Source organism: Tauraco erythrolophus, chromosome 24 (assembly GCF_009769465.1).
Source record: "Tauraco erythrolophus isolate bTauEry1 chromosome 24, bTauEry1.pri, whole genome shotgun sequence".
NCBI lineage: Eukaryota > Metazoa > Chordata > Aves > Musophagiformes > Musophagidae > Tauraco > Tauraco erythrolophus.
This window is the reverse complement of record NC_141488.1, coordinates 5,418,957-5,438,953: the sequence shown is the minus strand read 5'-3', so window position 1 is coordinate 5,438,953 and position 19,997 is coordinate 5,418,957. Positions and strand designations below refer to the sequence as shown.

The window sequence follows — 19,997 nt, the reverse complement described above, 5'->3', positions numbered from 1 at the left end:
CCTCGCTCGGGCTCAGCCCCTGCGCCAGCGCGGCTGCCTGCGAAGGGAAGGTTTGTTTTGCCAAACGGAGAGCAGACAGTTTGCAGTGGACAAACAAGGCACAGCCGCATGGAAGGGGCATCGCAGGGAGTGATGGAAGGAAAGGTCACGCGTGTTTGGATCTGGATTTGGAGTGTGTCTTTCCTGCATCTCTGCTTCACACAGATTGCTACTGCCGGGTTGGAAGTAGGCTGTAGAGGCAGACTGACATGACGCTACGCCAAAGCTGCATGAACTGAAGTGCATCTGATGGCCAAAAGGTGCTTCTAAACGTGTCATCATATCTGCATATCTCCTCAAATCACCCTCCTTCTTCAGATATTGGTTAGTCCTATTGATCTTCTGGAATAGGGTCAGAGCAGAGCAGACCTGGAAAAGTAGGAAGGGATGAAGTCTGCATTACATCTCCTCTGCAGAGCTGTCCTAGCTGCAGGGTTTTGTCTGAGGTGATTCACCTGGCTCCACTTGAATGTATTTCAGTGACTATTTGGGATCAAATAAACTCTGGAAAAGAAACAGGATGGAATAAATGTGTGATCCCCATCATGTCACCTTTGTCCAAGTCATCAGCTGGGTGAGTTAATGCAAGCTCACTGGGACCAACACAACTTGCTTTCTTCATAAACTGGACACAGCTGCAAGTGGTTGAGATTTCAAGGCCCTTCCTCAACTTCCCTCTGCCTACAGATTGCAGACCAGGTGATAAAGTGCTAAAACATCAGCTGCTTCTGCCTACAGTGGTTGTGCCATGCCAAAGCGACATGACAAGGAGGTAGAACAGAGTCATACAACAGAGAGTCCTTCAGTTGAGGGCTCAGGTGAGGGAGAAGAGAGCTCCAAAGCATTTTCCCTTGTAACATCTGTGCTTTTTTAAGCTCCTGAATGCTTTGTTGCTACATCTTACCATGGTGTGTTTATCTATGTTGATTGCAAGTGATAGGAGCTGAGTCTCACCCTGAGAGCAAGCTCTGTTGCTGCCTATTCTTCCTTGAGCAGATCGGATTGAGAACGGGTGAGGATGCCTGTCCAGACAGGACCAAACAGCCCATCGCCAAGTCGACAGCAGTGAAATCTGAGTCATGCCGATTGCTCGCCTTGGAGACAGCAGCGGCACTGAAGGGGAGGGAGAGCTGCGTGAGAAACGCTAAAGACAACGAAACTCGCAAAGCACCTGGTGAAGTTTCATGCGCGGGGTGAAACTGGTGTTAGTGTCTCATCCCAACGTGTGAGGGTGAAGAGGAGCAAGCTCAGCATCTCTGTTACACCATCACCAGCGTGTGAGGGGAGCTGCTGGTGGCCAGAACCATGACATGGAAGCAGCTGCTCTCCGTATCGTTCCGGAGCTCAGGCACCTGCTGCCACGTGAGCAGAGAAACCCATGGGACGTGGGTGCCTCGGGCCGTTAGCAGAGCTGTCACCAACTTCTCTTCTGTGCAGCTCGGATGTGGAGGGGACTCTATGGAAGCAAAGTATTCTTTAATAAAAAGGCAACACGGAGAGCAGAGGCAGCCCTTGGTGGCTTCATCTGTGCTGCTCTGAGACTGTGTGCCATTATAGGGCTGCCACTCTGCTCGGCCAAGGAGAGCTCTTGAGTCTGATCCAGGAGCATCACCAAAAAAAACCACTATCCATGCATGGTTTATATGTGTGCTCCCTGCTGGAGCTATGGCAGCATGAGCAATCGGTGCATGTGCAGGAGTGAGGCTGTCTTTGCTGGGCTGCCTGGGAGGATGGAGCAGCATCCTTCACCCCATCCAAGGTCCACCTCTGCACCCTTCCAGTTTCCAGCCCAAGAGCATCCGCTGAGCACCTGGATTTTCACCCTATCAGTGTGGGCAGCTCACACCAAACAGGCTGGCAGTGTCTGTCATGGTTGGCAATAACTGTTTCAGAGGTGCCAGATTCCTTTCAAGAGGAATTATTGTTCTCCAAATGATTCACTTGAAAGTCTAGCCCAGGACTTACGATAAACATATGGAGGGTAGCTTAATGACAGCAACGTATTCCTTATGAAAATAACATTAAAATGTAGCATTCATTACCTAAATTCCTGTAGATTTTCTTTGCCTTTCCATTAGAAAAAATCAGCATTTGAAAAAGTTCTGCTCTTGGCAACTTTGGAGATTTAAATTTTGTAATTTTTTGAAACAACTTTTGCCAATAAAAACTGGTCTGCTCTTCCTGGACGTTTCCATTTCGATGAAAAAGTAATTTTTGTCCACGAAGCTTGTTTTTTATGATGAATAGTATGAGCCGTTGTGGTGACATCACGTAGACGTGGCTGAAGGACGTACGGCCACTGACTCATCCTCCGCTGCGTGGGGTGAACCTGCAGCACGGAGTGCTCCGGGAATGTGCAGAGGCTCTTCTGTGCTGGCTGCTAATAGGGTTTGCTGGAGGAAAAGGAAAGATGACCAATGTTTGGGTAATTAAGTGTCTGACAGTTTATTAACATACGATGGAGAGACCTGGAGAAAGTGCCAGAAGAGAGGACAGGCAGGGTATTATTTTGGTATGTTGCTGCTCAGCTCACGTAGTCCCACGAGCCTCACCTTTGTTAGGAATTTTTTAGTGGAAGGAAGGGTGTTGTGATCTGCCTGTCTACTTCCCCCTAAGTAAAATCATATATAACTGATTGAAAAAAACCTAAGTTAGATTGGAACTAAATTTAAAACCCGTGAACTACAGAAAAAAAAAAATGATGGGATTTGGTTTCATCTGGGTAGGTCAGGTTCTCTGATCACTCACATTTGTGGGCTGCGCTGGCCTTTAGCTCCGAATTAAAGGAAAAATTATGCAAAGTCTCCCGATCATGTTGTGTTCGAGTTACTGACCAACATCCCACCTTGGCAGTGCCTGGGCTGGCTGGCTGGCAGCGTGTGCTTGCTGGGGAAGGAGCAGTTGCAGACGCTGATGTGGTGTTTTGCACCCCTGGGCAGGAGGAGGGCAGGAGGGGAACACCCACCTCTGCACCCTCCCACCAGAGACACTCTGGTCTAACGTGGTGCATGGCTACAGGCAGAAGAATTGGTAATCCCAAAGACTCTGGGAGTTAAGGACCAGGAAAGCATCCCTTCTCCATTCCAGCCGTGCCTTTGAGAAGCCCTTCATGTATTCAACTGGGCATCATGGAAATTGCTGTGGGAAACGAGTATCCTTCATCCCATTTCCTCTGTCTGGCTCAGTTTTAGATCTGTGCGTCTGATGAAGAATGACACCATGAACTTCCAGAAATTCCCCTATACCAACGAAGATGAAGCCTGGAAAACCTACCTGGAGAACCCCTTGACCGCAGCCACCAAAGCTATGATGAGGGTGAACGGAGATGATGACAGCGTGGCTGCCCTGAGCCTCCTCTACGACTACTACATGGTACGTTCCCATTGGGGCTGGGTGAGTTGGGGGAGTTTGTCCCAGAGGAGAGGCGTGAAGGTAAAATGTGTGCTCAGGCACCTTAGGAGGGTCCCATGTCCTGAGATCTCCATGTCGTTTATGCAATGAACCTCATAACACCCCCAGGCTTGGAATGCCACTGTTATCCCCAGTGCACAGATGGTAAACTGAGGCACAAAACACCATTATGCCGCAGAAGAAACCCAGAACAGGGTGGAAAACTGAACCTGGGTGTCTTGAGACTCAGCCTGGTGGGTTGTTCTACCCGGCAGCTTTCAAGTAAGAAACAGGAATGCTTTAGAGACATGGAGCTGGAATAGCTATGTGCTTTGCAGACTCTAGCACCTTTATTTTTCCAGTGTTGCTGTAGCGTGGTGCTTCAAGAGATGTGGATGTGATTTAGTCCTAACTGAACCCCATAGGACTGATGTTCCCATTCACTTGGGTGCTTTTGAAAGTCCTTTCTAGAACGAGACGATGCGGCTTGCCTAAGGATACCTTGGGAATCCACGGCAGAAACAGTGAGAGACTCTCATCTCCTCTATCCTCACTTGGTGTTTACTCTTCACCCAGTGTTTCATCTGTAAGACCTCACGTGCTACACAGACCAGGCGAATTTTGCCTCTGTTTTCCGTTAATAAAATCTAACAATAAACAAACTCTTTGATCTGCCTCATTCTAGGTCCCAAAGGAGAAGAGGATTCTTCCATCCGGTATGATGGGGCGCAATGAAGTAGGAAAGAGGTTAGCTTCATTTTTCGCTCTGTATAGCTGTCTGATTCTCCTGCAGCTGCTTGCATGCATGATGGGTCTCTTAGCTTGCATAAAATAGACATCAAAGCACAGCATTATTACCAACAACAGTGGAGGTTATTAACCCTGAGACGTATATTAAAATTCTTTAGGCCAGATCCCAAGCAGGTATAAATTGAGCTACACCCATTTACACAACTGAGGATCTGTCTAGCTGCGTTCAGAGGAGTTGCACTGATTTGCAGCATCCGAAGAATTTCTCTTTTCCTACTTTGTGACAATTGGAAAGGGGAAAGGGATTAAGCAGTGGCAGCCAGAAGGGAATGACCACGTCCTCTGCCATTCACTAGGCTGATAAGGATTTCTGTTCCACTTGCTTTCAGTCTCCCAGGATTCTCTTCCAGTGACTCCCATTTGTCCTTTGAGGTTTTCAGATAATTAACTATTAAATTAATGGCTCATTTGCCACTATGAGTTCAGTTCCCCTTCCTGGATGCTGTGTACTTTGGCAACCTTTTCTGGTTGTCTGTTTTTAACTACTTGACAGAATAAGCCTCTTGAACGATACTTCATTCCTACTTCATAATTAAGCTGAGTTAAGCTTTTTTCTCCCCTCTGAAAGGCCACTGCATTCTGGACAGTGGTATGATTTTTTTTTATTAACTACAGAAATTTCAGCACATACCTGAAGGTGAAGCTCTCGAAGCAGAGTGGGTGGGAGCTACTTGTTCCCTTAGGGGTAGCTCCTGCTGCCAAGAGGTGTGCGGGTTGCTAATGTGGGGGCTGGTTTGTTTTCTGAGCATGGTAACAGAGGCAATCAGCCACCTTTTCCCAGCTCAGCCAGGGCTGCAGAGTCAGCAGGGTCACAGAGTCACTGCTGCAGAAAGGACTGGTTCTTGGGATGCTGCACAAAAGGATGGTTTCCCTGTGCAAGAGTGTGTTTTTGTACATGTCTTTATCCCTTGATAGCTCCTATACTTAGTCTTTTCTGCTCTGAAGTCTGGGTCATACACCTCACTTCCAATACTGCAGCCCTGTCAATTTTTCACTCATCTCATGTTCTCTGGGAGTTTTGCTTCCTGGAGTTTGTGAATTTGTACAAGAATCAGCTTTCCTTTAAAAAAAGGAAATGTTTTTTTAAAAAAATCAACTTTCAATGTCAATGAGCCTTAAAAAGACTAAGATGGAAAGACCACATAGCAGTGATCTTTCTCATGATCCCTGCTCCTCCAAGTGTTTAATAGCCTAAATAAAGAAATGATGGATGTAGGCCCTGGATCTGCAGTCTCCAACCACGTCTAAACTGTATTCTCTGATTCTGTGTGATCATCCCTTATCTGCTGAACACCTCTGGCTCTTACCGATTGCACTTAAGAGGTGTGCATGTGGGTGGAGATCACCAATGGGCCTGTCAGATCTCCCATATCAAGCAGGAGATGTACACAGCTGACTCAGGGTCACCTGGCAGCCAGACTGTGCAGTTTGCTTCCCAGCAGCACATCAAGGCACTTGCTTCCTGCTCAGACAACTTGCTGGGGTTGTCCACCCTCTGCCTTGGTTTGAGACAGGACCTTTTCTCCACCAGGCACTGCCACGGAATGGAGTACGACCCAGAGATTGCATCCTTTGATGGCTCAGCCCATCTCATGAAGCTCTTGTCTGAAAATGTTTCCATGACCCAAGAATATTGTGAGCCACAGAAGAAGAACGGCTTAAGTCTTGAAGGCATCCCTGCTCCTCACAAGCCCTCCATGCTTCCACCGGGCACTAGCAAGCTGGATGGCGCTCCAGACAACTACATGGTCCCTCCAGGGGATGTATATGACAACAGCTCACTGAACTCCCTCTTCGAGACTATCCCTGTAGCCCCACCACAGCAGCGGTGGCAGCCAGACAGCACTTTCAAAGAGGATCCTCAGGAGGTCAGAGCTGTTAGCGGGCTGCGTGCCGGCGGTGCAGCCCAGGGGGTACTGCATGAAGCTGTCACTGGTTTGGGGTTTGCTCATGCTGGAGTCACTGGGAGCTTTGCTTTTGCATTAAAAGCTCGATGTCATTTGCATTGAATTGTTGAGATTTTTACGTTGGTTTTGGAAGTAGGATGAGGCTTTGAAATGGGGGCCCGTGTTTTATCTGTGGCCTCTGTTGTAATGTCTGGCAGAAGGTGGGTGGACAAAGCAATGGAAGATTTTGCTTTTGACTGTTTTGTTTCCACGTGTCTGCAGTCGCTACTCTTCAGTGACATCCTCAAACCCCAGCCAGAGCCGCCCTGCCCCGAGAGTTATGCTACAGACGGTGTCAAGAGGTAACTGCCAATACGTGGCCTCTGGGTCTCCAGTGCACTTGGCTGTATCCCTTTCCTGCAGAAAGACTGCATCCCTTTCCGCGCCCCAATGCCGGTCGTGGCAATGACCATTGCAAACTCACAGATCTCACGCTTTTGCAGGGACAAGTTCCGTCCCCCTGGTGTCTTAGGAGCAAGTTGCTGTTCCATGACTTTTTAGACACAAAGCAGTGATGAATTTTAGTGTTTGTAGTATGAAGCCCGGATTAGGGTTTGAAATGTTTTGCTGAAAAGGAGCCAAACCCAATCTTGAATTCAAATTACTAGATGGAGTTGTGCCAGTTCATATTTTTAGCTAGAGAGACTGTATTCTGTTGGCCAAACTGGTGTAAATCCAGTGCTGACTGCTTCCGTTGTTGGGATCACATCTCATCAGCACCTTGACCTGCACGAGGGGAGATGTGGCACTGAGGTCTTCCATGTGAGGGTTTGCTGTGTGTTACAGCCCCTTCCCAGGGAGCACTGCTTGGCCTCATGGTACCCATAGATCCAGGTGTCTGCACCATCTTTCCATAAGCTACTTGGAGTGGGGTAAATGACAGAGAAAATGAGGATGGCAGTCGATGAGAGTGATAAGCAACCTCCTCCTAATCTAAGGTTTAGGTTCTCACTTTGGGGTTAGCACTGTTAGTCAACCTTGATTTTAGAAGGTGTCACTGCTTCTCATTCCTAAAACATGAGAGATTTCTTCCTCCTTTCCACCCCTCTCTCAGACAAAGCTTTCCTGCTCTAGATACTGCATCAAACCTCCTCCGAGTAGGTAACATTATTCCACCTCCCACTTTTTATTTGCTTCCTGAGTCACCTGACTCCGTGACTCAGCTGTCAGACGTGGGGATTTTCACACAGACAGCGGCTCGCGTTGGTGAGCGAGGGTTTCTGTTTGCTGTTTATTTGTGCACTGAAGTTCCCTGGCTCTAGATAAGAGGAGTTGCCAAGCCTATCTTCAGAGATGGCATCACAGGGGAGGTGGAGCAGGAAAAAGAGATGGGTTGGTGACTAAATAGGAATATGATGATCTTCAATTCCAGAGCACTTGAAGGGTCCATGTGAAGGCTTGTGTACAGGCGGTGGCTTGCACAGATTTCTCACAGAAGAAAATAGCTTGAGCTGTACCCTTATGGTTTGAACGCTCACAGGTGCTGGTGAATGCCCAAGAGCAGGGCTTCTTGAAAATCAGGCTCTTCTTTTAAATTTGCTTGTCAACAGTGACACCTTCCCCTGTGTAACACTGCAAATTTTTTCTGTAAAGACTAAAGTTGCCACCCACCAGACTGAGAGTTCAACAACCTGGGTTTCCAAGTCCATTTTAAGCACCTCGATAAACAAGCAGATGTCAGTGTCCTGCAGGTCCTCCTGTTTCTGCAAGACCCATTAGGACACGGTTTTCCTGGGTCAGCCATTTACGGGTGTGAATTTGGAGACAGGAACCTGAGTTTAGGATGTTTTAAAAGTCTCATCACAGGTGCCTATTTTTGGTTTGGTTTAGGCTTTTGATTGTGCAATGGTTCCATTGTAGCCATCCATAGAAAAATACCAGTTACAATAATGTCCAGGGGTTTTAAAGCCAAAACTAAAGGGTAAAATGAGGATATGTGTGAACTGCTGCTCCCCAGGGTGTTGGGGAGGATCAGTACGTGCTGTGCTGGGAGGTGCTCGATCACAACTGTAGGGGCGTGTGAGATGGGGAACAGAGCAGAAACTCCTGTGTGCAGTGCCTGTAACCTGTCATCTGTAAGGATGGAGACTTACATGTCTCCTTGTTTTGCTTTTGGAGTGAGACAGCAGCGTGTGCTTATTCATCTTTCTCTCTTTGTTCCATACAAGTGACTTTGAATACACTCTGGGGTCACCCAAAGCCATTCACATCAAATCTGGGGACTCTCCCATGGCCTACCTCAACAAAGGACAGTTCTACCCCATCACGCTGCGGACAGCTGGAGACAGCAAATGTTTACACTTGTCCTCAAATAAAGTGAAGGTAAGAGACAAGCTGACAATTTTGCTGACACATGCTGTAATCAGACATCCAGCAATTGTACTGGCCTAGGAACAGAGCTGAATGTGAAGAGTAATGGCTTTGTGGCTCACGTTGGCTTAAAGCGATGAATGGGCTGGATTCACTCATAACAAGCTAATCCTCTGATGCACAGCAACAGCCTTCATGTTACCTGGCAGTTGAAACCTTTCACAGTAAGGTCAGGGATGCACAAAAGGCCTCCTTCACTGCTGGCTGGCTGGGAACCCTGGTGGGAAGACTTATGAGCTGGAGAGAGGTTCCCCATCTTGCTCCTGAGATGTGTGGCCAGACCCCAGAGCCACCCCTGAGACTAAACTGAGCTTGAAATCCCAGCAAAGAAACCTGATTGTCCAATCCTGAGCAGTATTAGGGGCTAGACTTTGGACAACTCAAGACTTACAGGATTGGTGAAACTAAGAATGTCTAGAAAAAGACCACGTAGGCTGCCCCAGCCTAGTTCGTGCTGAAGCACTGCTGACATTGCCCCAGCACAGGGTCCTTGTGCGACTCGGGGTCAGTGGAAACTCATGGGCAGCAGAGTTAAGGGGCATACAGGGCATCTCGGTTTTGCTCCTGGCTCTGTCGCTGCCTGCATGACTGTGCTCAAATCCCTTGCCTTGCCTGCCTCAGTTTCCCCGGCAATAAGACATTAAGAATGACACTAAGCTGCCCTTGGCCAGGGCACAGATGCACTGGATGGAAAGGGCAATGAGGGCACCAAGCGTTAGCCTGCTGTGTATGCTGACATGGGATATCCTTGCTGTGTTACAGAGTGTTGTGATGATTGTTTTTGACAACGAAAAGATCCCAACGGAGCAGCTCAAGTTCTGGAAGCACTGGCATTCCCGCCAGCCCACCGCCAAGCAGAGAGTCATTGACGTCGGTAGGAGCGGGGCTGTCTGATTGTGGTGGCTGGGTGGGGTTCATAAGTTCTAGCACCATTTTACTGAATTTCCAGTACACGATAACACAGTGGAAGCTCCAGAATCTGCCCTGGGGGAAGGTGGAGAGGAGCAGGTTGATCTGCTGCCTTCAGATTCTTTCTGGCTGAGGAGCTTTTGCGGGTTTAAGGTGATGTTTGCCAAGTGCAGAGACATGCACTAGAAGCCCGAGATACATCAAAGAAGAACCTCAGTCAGAGAGAGAAACTGCTAAAGCGTTTTGGCAGGTGTGACCTATGGCCTTTTGGAGTCTAGGAATCTGAACTAGGAGAGGCTTTGGCACTGCTTGTCCTTCTCCATTGCCACCACGCAGGCTTTACAGTGTGCGTTATGCTTTGTCTGTCCAGCTGAGCACCTCAGGCTCAGAGACAGGCAGTTGTTTGAATTTAGAAGCAATTTACATTGACTTCGAATAACATCACGACTCAAATAACAGTCAGCAGCCACCTTTGAGTCATTTCTGGTCTGTCCCTTACAAATGCACACTAAGGTTTATCCAGTGGTATCAAGGATGTCCTTGTGATAGATCTTTTAGCCTTGGAGTCGGTGAGAGGCAGGCTTTTGGGGAGTGGAAAGCTTAGGGAATGTAACCAGTTTTGCAGCCAGAGTATAAACTGCTTCTCCATTGCCTTTCAGCTGACTGTAAAGAAAACTTCAACACAGTGCAGAACATTGAGGAGTTAGCCTACAACGCACTGTCCTTCGTATGGAACATCCATGAAGAAGCGAAGGTACCAACCACTTGTGGAAGGGATATGGGAAACCTTGGTCCACAGCAAAACTGTAGCCTCCCTCCTGAAGGCCCAGGCCCGCCCCCCCGCCCCAACTTCTCAGCTGAAAGACAGGGAGAGTTTCAAATCCAAACAATTCCATTCCAGTGGCCCCAGGTAGTGTTTGTCTGCCAGGACAGTGGGGAAGGACACCATGCTTCTCTGTGTGTTTAAGCGTTGCCATTAGCTGATAAACACTCTGGCTACACCTGAGACTGGCTCAGAGATGTTTTTTTAGTGCTGATGGATAACTCTGCAGAAAGCCTTTTGCAGCAGGCAGCCCAGATCAGGGCTCTGCTCACATGTAGGTGAAGCCTATTTAAATAAACCACAGCTTAGGGAACAAAGACTCTCCTTTCAAAGCAGCGTTTTAACGCAGATATAACTGACCACCCTTCTGTGGCTGTGTGATGTGGAAGGGAGCCAGGCAGGTCACAGGATCCCTTTTGACCTTAAAAACTGTAAAGCTTTTATCAACATCTTTCTAGCTCTGCTGTCTCTTCTGCATCTCGTCAGAGTCTCTCGTTAACATTTTGTATCTAGTGTGGATTGAAAGTAGCATAGAAAAAAGATGAAGTAACTAAGGAAAAAAGAAAAGCATAAATACCCCATCTCTCTGAAGCTGGTAGCTTGGGAAAACTCTGGTTTGCTTTGGGATCTCAATAAGCCCTTCTTTTAGCCCAAAGGCGACCTTGGTCTTTTACAACCCAAGAGGTTAACAAACGTCTTCGAGGCAAAGTTGTCAGAAATGGAAATATGTCAGGTATGTGGCAAGCCCTCAGGGGCACCTCGGCAAAACTGGATTTAACTCTTAGCAGAAACTCTGTACATGCACTGGCCTGGGGCTGGTGAAGGTGAGACTTCAGAGAGCTGCGAGGGCTGGGAGCCGCGACAGGAGGGGTCAGGTATTTGGGCTGTCTGTAGCACCTGCTACTTCTCTGCTTGCAATTAAACTTCACACCGCAGTCAAGTGGTTTTCTTTTCCATATATAGGTACTGACTATATCTGATGTTAGGTTTCAGGGCTGAAATCCCCAGCCAAAGCCTTGCTGAGGGAGCTGTGGGAGCTTCTCCAGGTGCCAGTCTGTCCCCAGAGTCCAGGGGAAATTTCAAAGTCACACAAATGAGTTGGTAATTTGGAGATACAGTGTGGATTATATCTGTGCTCAGCTTTTCTTCAAAAGTTTCCACTGGGGGTAACTCCATCCTCGTGATAAAGGAGACCAGTGTGTGATGAATATTTATTTAATGAGTAGCAATGATTTATGATCCTGAAGCTGTAGTCTAGCCCTCCTCCCTTCCTCCAGGACATTGCTGTCTGAGGGTCCCTTGTTCAAAGAAAGATCAGAAGTGTCAGTGAGAACATCCCCAGGCAGACTTTCCATCTGGTCTGAGGCGTGCCTGAGCTCATGGGAGCAGATAGCCTCAGTGTTCATAAAGAGACTGAGAGCTGCAATAGATGTCGGGGGGAGACTGTGTTTAGGAAGGACCGGTGGTTGTGCTCAGGTGGGAAACCAACAGCTCACATGCTTGGCTGGTGCTGGGAGGGTTGGAAGGGTGTCTCAGCAGCTGCTTTTGTTCCTACCCACTGCTCTCACTGCTGTTTGAGAATAGTGTTTTCAGCACCAACCAACTGTATCAATCTCTGTTCCTATTTGCAGGTATTTATTGGGGTGAATTGCCTTAGCACTGACTTCTCCTCCCAGAAAGGAGTGAAAGGTGTCCCGCTCAACCTCCAGATAGACACTTATGACTATGGCAACGGAACCAGCCAGCTGGTGCACCGCGCAGTCTGCCAAATCAAGATATTCTGTGATAAGGTAGAACATTGCTTTTCCACTAGGTTGTCCAAGAGGAATTTTAAACTGGTGGCCAGTGACTCTGGGAGAAAAAACAGGAAGGTTGTGATAGTCTAGAACAGCCTAGAGGTCAGGACTGAGGAACAGAGATGGATACCCCCCTCAGCTGAGAGACAGGACAGCAGGGATGTGTCTGCACTGCTGAGGCCTTTGTAGAAGAACAGTCATTAGAAAGCTTTCCCCATGTCAGACCTGCGTGGGATTGTGCCTCATAAATAAACTCCTATTTTTGACAAGTTTTTAAATAGCAGAAGAAAAGATGAGAATGTCTCTAGAGGTTCTTCCCCAGCCTCAGATATCTTCCCATGGAAAAATTTCTCACAGCTATTTTTGTCAGTATTTTTCATTTTTAAAAGCAGATTTTACGTTTACGTTTTTTGATTTATAAGTATCAGAAAGTTTTGGGTAGCCTGTAGAAGGTCTCTGAGATGAGCCTTTTTAATAAAGGCTGCCTTTACCTCCGTGTGCTTCCCTCCCAGAGATGGCCAGTAAACCCTCTCACAATGTTAGAACTATCAATGTCCTAATTTTTGCCTTATCTTCTCCACAGGGAGCAGAGAGGAAAATGCGGGACGATGAAAGGAAACAGTTCAGAAGGAAAGGAAAATGCCTGGACTCCAATAATAATGGTCAGTGCTAGCGTTTGTTACCTGATCCGAAGCATGTCGAAATCCATGTAGGCTTATCCGTTAACTTCCACAAGATCTGGCCCGGGGTATTTCCAAGCCTGATGAAATCAGCACCATTCAGAAATAGCTTGTCAGTCAGGTCCTTGCTTGGTCTCCTACCAAGACTCCCAAAGCCCTTTATTAATACTAACCAACCTCTCTGAATTGTCCTGGGGTCTTGGCAGGGAGCCTTCCCTAGGGAAGACAGCACTGGGCAAGCCCTGAAGACCTGGTTCTGCAGGGTCCTGTCTTTTTCTGGTATTTCTGCTGGGACACCCTGGCTGGGTGCTTTCCCCTCTCTGCATGGAATTGCCTCTTAAACTGCCATCTGAACCGAGATGAACTGGACTTTCCATCTGTAGGTCTGAAAGGCTGTTTGCTCTCTGGCTTCAGAGGGAATGAAATCACGTTCCTGAGGCCGGAGACTGACCTCGAAACCCAGCCAGTCCTGTTTATCCCCAACGTCCATTTTTCAAACCTGCAGAGGTGTGGCACGGTAAGTCCTCTCAAAAACAACAAACCCGTGGCCCTCATCTGTCACCCACATCATTTCCAAACTGATCAGTCCCCCAGACATGACTTGTGTTATGTAAAAAAACAAAACCACACCACAATTCTTCTGTGGAAATGTGGTGAACTTGAAGACGTGGCTGTCAGGAGTGGCCTAGATAGTCATGCAACAGTGATGGGCAAGATAACCTTTCCTGGTTCCTTCCGGCCAGATATTCCTGTGGTTTACAGGTGTCATCTGCAGCTTCCGCAGAGGACTGGGGTGGCAGCAAAAATATCAACAGAAAGTAAACTATAGAAAAACGCATCCGTATCAGTCCCTGCACGTGTGGGACATCTCTCACTTGTCCTCTGCCCTTCTTTATCCCCTTGAGCCTGAGGAAACTTAGACCCAGCGTCCTCCAGAGCTCATCAGTATTCCCTCAAGAAATTACTGTCTCAGTTTGTCAAGAAGAGGGAAGAAGCCATCGGTGACAATACTGTGGCATCCTATTGCAGTGGCTGCTGTACTGATGCATCAGCATCAAAACCAGGGACCAGAAGAATCTGGTTTACAGCCAAAGAACTGGCTGAGAAACTTGGTCCTTGATCCCAAGCAGGTGATGAGTTCTGGCTTGCTTTTGGGTCTAGCTAGATATGTGTTCAGGTCTCTTCTAGGTAGAGGAGAGGCGTCTAGATAGGTTCTTTATATCAGGTTTTATTTAATCTAAGATACACATACAGATATTTTGATTTAATTGCATAGGAAAAATGATGGATTGGGAGGAGGGAAATCATGTTTAAAATGTGCCCATGTTTGCCTTCCCCCTGCCCAGCTTCACTGGCACACAGTGATACTGTGCAAACTAAAAGATCAGTGTTTCCTTTCTGTTTCAAGGTGCTCCCTCCTGCTGTTCCCAACTCTGCGAACAGGTAAGGATGCAGCAGTTTGTATTTCTCATCCATCAGCTGCTCTATTTCTTCGGGTATGTCATGGCTGTTTGATATCCATAGGCAGTATAGACCTACAGGTGCAGAATAACTCAGCACAGTGTCTCCTTGATGCCCTTCAGTGTCAAAATACACTTAGACCTTGGCCTAGAATGAACTCAAGGGGTGCAGAAACACAAACACCTTCCTTTCCCTATCAGTGAGCCACTCCAACATGAGTCTGGTCCATGACTGTCCTGCTGTTCTTGTTGAGACAGTGTTTGAAAGAGAGGGGAAAAAAAGACCACAGAACTGTCAGTGAAGCGCTCAAGTAACCAGAGGCAGATACTGCTGTCAAATAAACTGGAATGAAGTAGAAATCACACTTGTGATGTGTCTGGAGTGGGGAGAACCAGTATTTACACTGGGCTTGATCCACTGTCTAGTGATATCGATAGAGAAACAATGCCGTGAAGGTGCAAAAGGCTTTTGTTTGTGATGCGGTTCCAAACCCACTGCCTGCTCTCACTGATGTCCCTGTGTGCCTTAGGCAGGAAGTTGCAACTCCAGCGGACATTCTGCTGCCGTAATTACGAAACCAATATTTAATTGCTGGATGTTTGGAGTAATTGGTTGTTCAATCAAAAGTCCAATTGCTGGAATTGTTTTGTTCACTGCTATTGTTCTGTCCTCTTGATACTATTGTATTCCTTTTGCTTAGGCTGCCCTTGAAACGGAGTGGTGCCTCATTCACAGATGAGTTTGACCCGATACCTCCAAAGCAAACCAAGGAAGAAGACCCTCAGAGAGGTAACCCCTGGGATGGGAACTCTTCTTGAATGTCGTGTCTCATTTGATTCAAGTAACCTTGGATCTTGAATTACATGAGCCCACATGACTCTGAGGAGAGCCCTGATTCCGTGCTGTGCTTTATCTCTGATTTCAGTCTTGTTGTACGTGCGGAGGGAGTCTGAGGAAGTGTTTGATGCTCTTATGTTGAAGACACCAGATCTCCAGGGCCTCAGAACAGCTGTAAGTGTTATCAAAGAACTGTGGCACGTGAACAAACTGCAGATAAGAGGGCAACGGTACTTGGTATATAGGAAGCTGGATGTAAGACTGCTTATATCTCATGTCTGCTTTCTCTTGAGAGTGGAAATGGAAATTGTGAGTAGCAGGCGAGTTCTCCCCACAGCTGCTGGCATGGGCCGTGTGCTGCTAGTGCTGCAGCAGGGAAGAATACACCTTATGGCAAGATGTTTTGTCCAAATCATAATGTCAGTCTCCTCTTGTGACAACACATTCATATTTTCCATTGTAAAACACCCTTTCCATTCTCAAGGTTGTAGATGTGCAATCTGAAGCCAGTTCTGGCCTCATGCTGGAATTGCCTGTGTTGTGTTTGAGAAGCACACAGACATATTTCTGTGATGATTATCAGCAGCATCTCTGATAACCCACCTCTCTTCGGAGATTGCTGGGAAAGAAACAAACAATAAACCTCTCAGATTTGGGGTGGCTTTATGACTGCACTTTAAGCTTTGTTAGTTTTACAAACTTTTAAAAATAGAGAGTTTGAAAAATGTCAGCACAGAGGATTCTTTGCCATCTTCTCCCTCCCCCATCCTTCACCACAGAGTCAAAAACCTCTTCAGAAAATGCTTGTGGAAAGGCTACAAAACTCCTGTCATCCTAAGAATGTAACTGTTCTAGGAGAGGTCTGCTGGGAAGCTTTGCAGATCTGCTAAAACCTAAGGAAAAGCTGCAGCCCGACACACCCACAGCAGATAGTCGAGCACCTTCTGTAGTTTCGCTCACCTTTGGATGCACCAGCAAAGGAAAAGCTCAGAGCTGCCTGTGCCCAGCAGGTTGAAGCATTAAGCCCCAAACAGGCCAGAGAATGAGAGAAAGAAAATCAAGGTTATTCCCCAAGGTTCCTGGCCTGGCAGCAGCTGCCAGAAAGAGAACCAAGGCCAAGCTGCAGCCTGCCCGTCTGCCCACCACCAGGCACAGCCCTGTTCAAGTTGTCCCGTTCAGATCATTGCTTTGGCCCTTTTTTCCTGATTAAAAGGGAGGGGGAATCCCGTGCTGCTGAATACCCCTGGCTCAGTGTTATCGTTGATCTTTATCATGGGAATTTCATTTTACAAGTACAAAGAATTGCCATGTTTTCTCTCACAGATTTCAGAAAAGTATGGGCTTCCTGAAGAAAGCATTTACAAAGTCTACAAAAAATGCAAAAGAGGGTAAGCTAATCTCTCATCTGCTTTTACGCTGTGCCTCTAAAGCCCCCTTCCCTCTGGTACCCTGCCATAGGCTGAAACAGCGTTTTAACAAGATAATAAAAAGTAAAGCCATGTGAGCCTGTGCTATTTGGAGCATATAAAACTTGGATCTTTCTGGGCTTTAAAGATTTGGGATAATGCTTGTTTGTATTATATTTGTTTGGAGTGTAAAGTCTCCCAAGGAAAGGAAGTTGGATGAAGGAGGAATTGTTTGGGTAGTTTAATGGGTGATCCTTTGTGTCTCAGTCTAAAAGCCTGAGGTTATGGAGAACTTATCTGACTGTCATCAGAGAGGTATAAATGTTTGCTTCTCCAAACCAAGTGCTCAAATGTCCCTGGCTTGGAAAGAGACTGTACGGGCTAAATAAGAGCATGGGCAGCCCTGGTGGAAAAGAGATCTGAGAGGGGAGTGTCTGTTCCCAGCTTTGCCATCCCATCCCCAGACCAGGGGGCTCAATAGAAAACTTCACCCTCGCTTTGGGAGTGAGGGATCAGACCCTTCTGGGCACTGGTGACTCTTGCGCAGCCCCAGTGCAGAGACGCAGGTCCCACCTGAGACACTTGTCAGGCGCTGCTGGGAGATGGGCGTAGCTCTGCAGGGGTGGCGGGTGAGGTCTGCAGGAAACGTGAAACGGCCTCTCAAGTGATGTCAACGTGGTGGTCATTAGTGACCCATCCATGTGGATCTGCCCCATGGCTGAGAGGGAATGGTGCTAGTTTGCATGAGCTGAGGACCAGCCGCCGAGTGTTCTGTGTAGGACAGTGGTCTGATGTGGAGCCAAGTGCTACTTTTGGAAATGTTTTCTGGACTAAGAACTCCCTCTGGGTTGCCTCCATCTCTGGCAGCAAATTCTCCCTTCAGCTGATGGAAAGGGAACAACTCCTAAACTCCCAAGCTTATTTTCATAAGGCTAAATCCAGAGCCCTTCTTGCAGAGCGAGCGAGATACGATCAGGCTTTGCAAGCAGCAGCGACTGCCTGGGAGATGAACTCATTGTTGTTGCTGGCCCTGGTCCAGAGTTTGAGCGTGGAGAGGGACAGGCAGAAATGCCAGGCTGCTGACAGGTCCCACGTTATCCAGCCGTGCCGCTCTCACGAGCGTGGCCCGCCAAAGAGGTCCTCTGCGTAACAAAACAAGGGAACAGAGTCCTTGGGAGCTGAGAGTTAGACCAGAGCTCTGCTTCTGCATTTGCCTTCTGGTGATGGTGAGATGAGAAGGTCCTAAGGCTCCTTGGATGGGATCTTCCAACTCATTTGGTGTCACCATAGCTTGATCCCCATGGGATTCAGCCTGTTTGCTTCAAGGGGAGCAAAGCCAAAGTGAGGCTTGGAGGCAGCTGCAAGGTGGGAAGGGGAAAGGCAGTGGTTTCTCCTCCGTGCTGTGATGTGGGGTCACTGATCTGGGGAGCTGTTACAACCCCTTCACCTCTGAATCCACAACTGAGCAACCTGTCCCCATTTAGGACGGGTTTTAGGTATGGTCCTAATTTTGAAATGATGGATGGGCCACAGTGAGGTATCTGAATTTGTCAGGAGGCTCTTCCACCTGTTCCTGAACTCAGGGCCCTCAGTGCTGTCAGATGCTGCTCATCCACTAGCCCCAGAAATGGAAATTTTCTCCCCAAAGAAAACAAGCAACATTCTTGGCCTCAAGAGAAGGCTTGTCCCATACACCTTCAGTCAGAGTCTGATGTTGAAGAAGAACAACTGCAAAGGACAGGGGTGGTCAGTTTATTATTACAGCTTCAGGTCTGAGCCAAAACTCAGGTGTGTCAGCTGTGGTGGTGGCTTGTGATGTGGCCATCACAGGTCATCAGACTGTCATCAGACAACTCCTCTCAGGCAACTCCACCTTGGGCTGGAGTTTTCTGAACCAGCTGACTGTGAGCATCTGCATGGCAGGAAAGATCCCAGCACTGATGAGCTTGCAGGTGGACCAGGAAATGGCACTGCTTTAGGGGAGAGGCCACCTCTACTTTGTTTTGCTTTGGTTTTGTTCATTACTTGATGTGATAAGTAGTGAATGTTGTTTAGTGATGACTGGGAGGGAAAACAGGCAGATGTTCTTTCCATCTCTTCCGCAAAATGGAGGAGCAAAGAGATATCTAATGAAAAGAAAAGGCAACACCTGAAAATCAGATTAAAAAACCCAAATTTGACACCTAGTTTAATGAAAGACATGACTGATGCCGTAGGTTACTGCTGAAGTGTGGGGGACACAGAAGATCTTCTCCAGTCTCTAGGTGGCAAGGTCAGGCGCTGGTTCCTGCTCCCCAGATTTAATTTTCCTTTGAATAATTTTATTCTATTGCTCCACCCTAAACAGTCCTGTCTCGGTAATTACAGCTTGAGGGTCAGATCTTCATCTGGTGTAAACTAGTGGAGCTCAGTGGTGCTGCCTGGATTTACAGCAGGTGAGGGCCCACCATCAGCCATGGGCGCCTTGGTGTGATGAGCTCATTCAGATGAACTTTGTCTCGGGGTGACTCAAGAGCAGTAATGAGTAATTTCGTACCGTGGTGAGGTTTGGTCTAGAAAAAACAATACAGGGCTCAGATTCCTGATCAGAACTCCCTCGAATCTGTTGTGGTTGGGAAATCAGATGGAAGCACAGTAGCAAGAGGCACAGGTGACTCCTCTGGCTTCCTGCACTAAGACAGACGGAGATAATAGGAGCAGCTCTTTTGTGATGACCCACCCTTGGGTATCCACGCTGTCGCTCTGGGGGCACCTGTCGGAGGCCAGATTCCCTGGGATCCAGGGCGAGGGGACCAGATTCCCTGGGATCCAGGGCGAGGGGACCAGACTCCCTGGGATCCAGGGCGTGGGGACCTGGCTCCCTGGGATCCAGGGCGTGGGGACCTGGCTCCCTTGCCCCCAGGCAGCCCCATCACCGTTCCTGTCCAGCGTGACGAGGTGAGATGCAGCCATGAAGGTTACGATTCACCAGGAAGACCCCTGGCCAGTGTCAGGCCCTGTGTCTCAGCCTCCCCCTGTACTGGGTGGGATGCCCTTCCCCAACAGTGCCGTGACGGAATGAATAACCTGTTGGCCAAGTGTTTTGTGCTCTGCCGAAGGGCAGCGCAGTGCTGAGCTCTGGGACAAAGCTCGCACCAGAACACATGGGACAGGAGGGCAGAGTTCCCACCTTCACCAGTTCCTGCAGCCTGGTTTGGCTGCACTGACCTCCAAGGCATTCCCCGGAAGGACACGGGGGCGTGTTTGTGCTTGTTAAACTGTGAGATTTGTCAGATGCTCAGCCTTTTCTTTTTGTTGTGTTTAATCTTGGCTTGTGGAGCATTGCACCATTAATGCTGTTGCCCCATTAATGACCCCAGCAGGAACCTGGAGGGGATGCGCTTTCTGCAAAGAAAGATAATTTGTTCTCTTCATTCCCTCCAAACTGGTACAAATTTCACATCTAATTTATGGGAACGCAGGGGGATGATGCCAAGCTGCCCCGTTACGTCCATGACAACAAGGGGCTCTTGCCTGGCACAGAACTACAG

The 19,997-nt window shown here is 48.0% G+C and overlaps 1 protein-coding gene across 2 annotated transcripts in view; it reads left to right on the top strand.

The window, feature by feature from the left end:
* GRHL3 (grainyhead like transcription factor 3) overlaps positions 1 to 19,997 on the top strand; it is a 28,243-nt gene that overhangs the window by 7,327 nt on the left and 919 nt on the right. The window contains exons 3-16 of one of the 2 annotated variants that reach the window (XM_009989053.2): positions 3,225 to 3,411; positions 4,115 to 4,176; positions 5,771 to 6,107; positions 6,408 to 6,487; positions 8,354 to 8,507; positions 9,318 to 9,429; positions 10,124 to 10,218; positions 11,919 to 12,077; positions 12,667 to 12,745; positions 13,147 to 13,280; positions 14,172 to 14,206; positions 14,925 to 15,013; positions 15,150 to 15,235; positions 16,385 to 16,449. In XM_009989053.2, coding sequence (XP_009987355.2) covers positions 3,225 to 3,411; positions 4,115 to 4,176; positions 5,771 to 6,107; positions 6,408 to 6,487; positions 8,354 to 8,507; positions 9,318 to 9,429; positions 10,124 to 10,218; positions 11,919 to 12,077; positions 12,667 to 12,745; positions 13,147 to 13,280; positions 14,172 to 14,206; positions 14,925 to 15,013; positions 15,150 to 15,235; positions 16,385 to 16,449 — 1,674 coding nt within the window. Of the gene's footprint in view, positions 1 to 3,224; positions 3,412 to 4,114; positions 4,177 to 5,753; positions 6,108 to 6,407; positions 6,488 to 8,353; positions 8,508 to 9,317; positions 9,430 to 10,123; positions 10,219 to 11,918; positions 12,078 to 12,666; positions 12,746 to 13,146; positions 13,281 to 14,171; positions 14,207 to 14,924; positions 15,014 to 15,149; positions 15,236 to 16,384; positions 16,450 to 19,997 lie in introns of those variants that run through there. The other variant, XM_086626037.1, reaches the window with a different exon arrangement.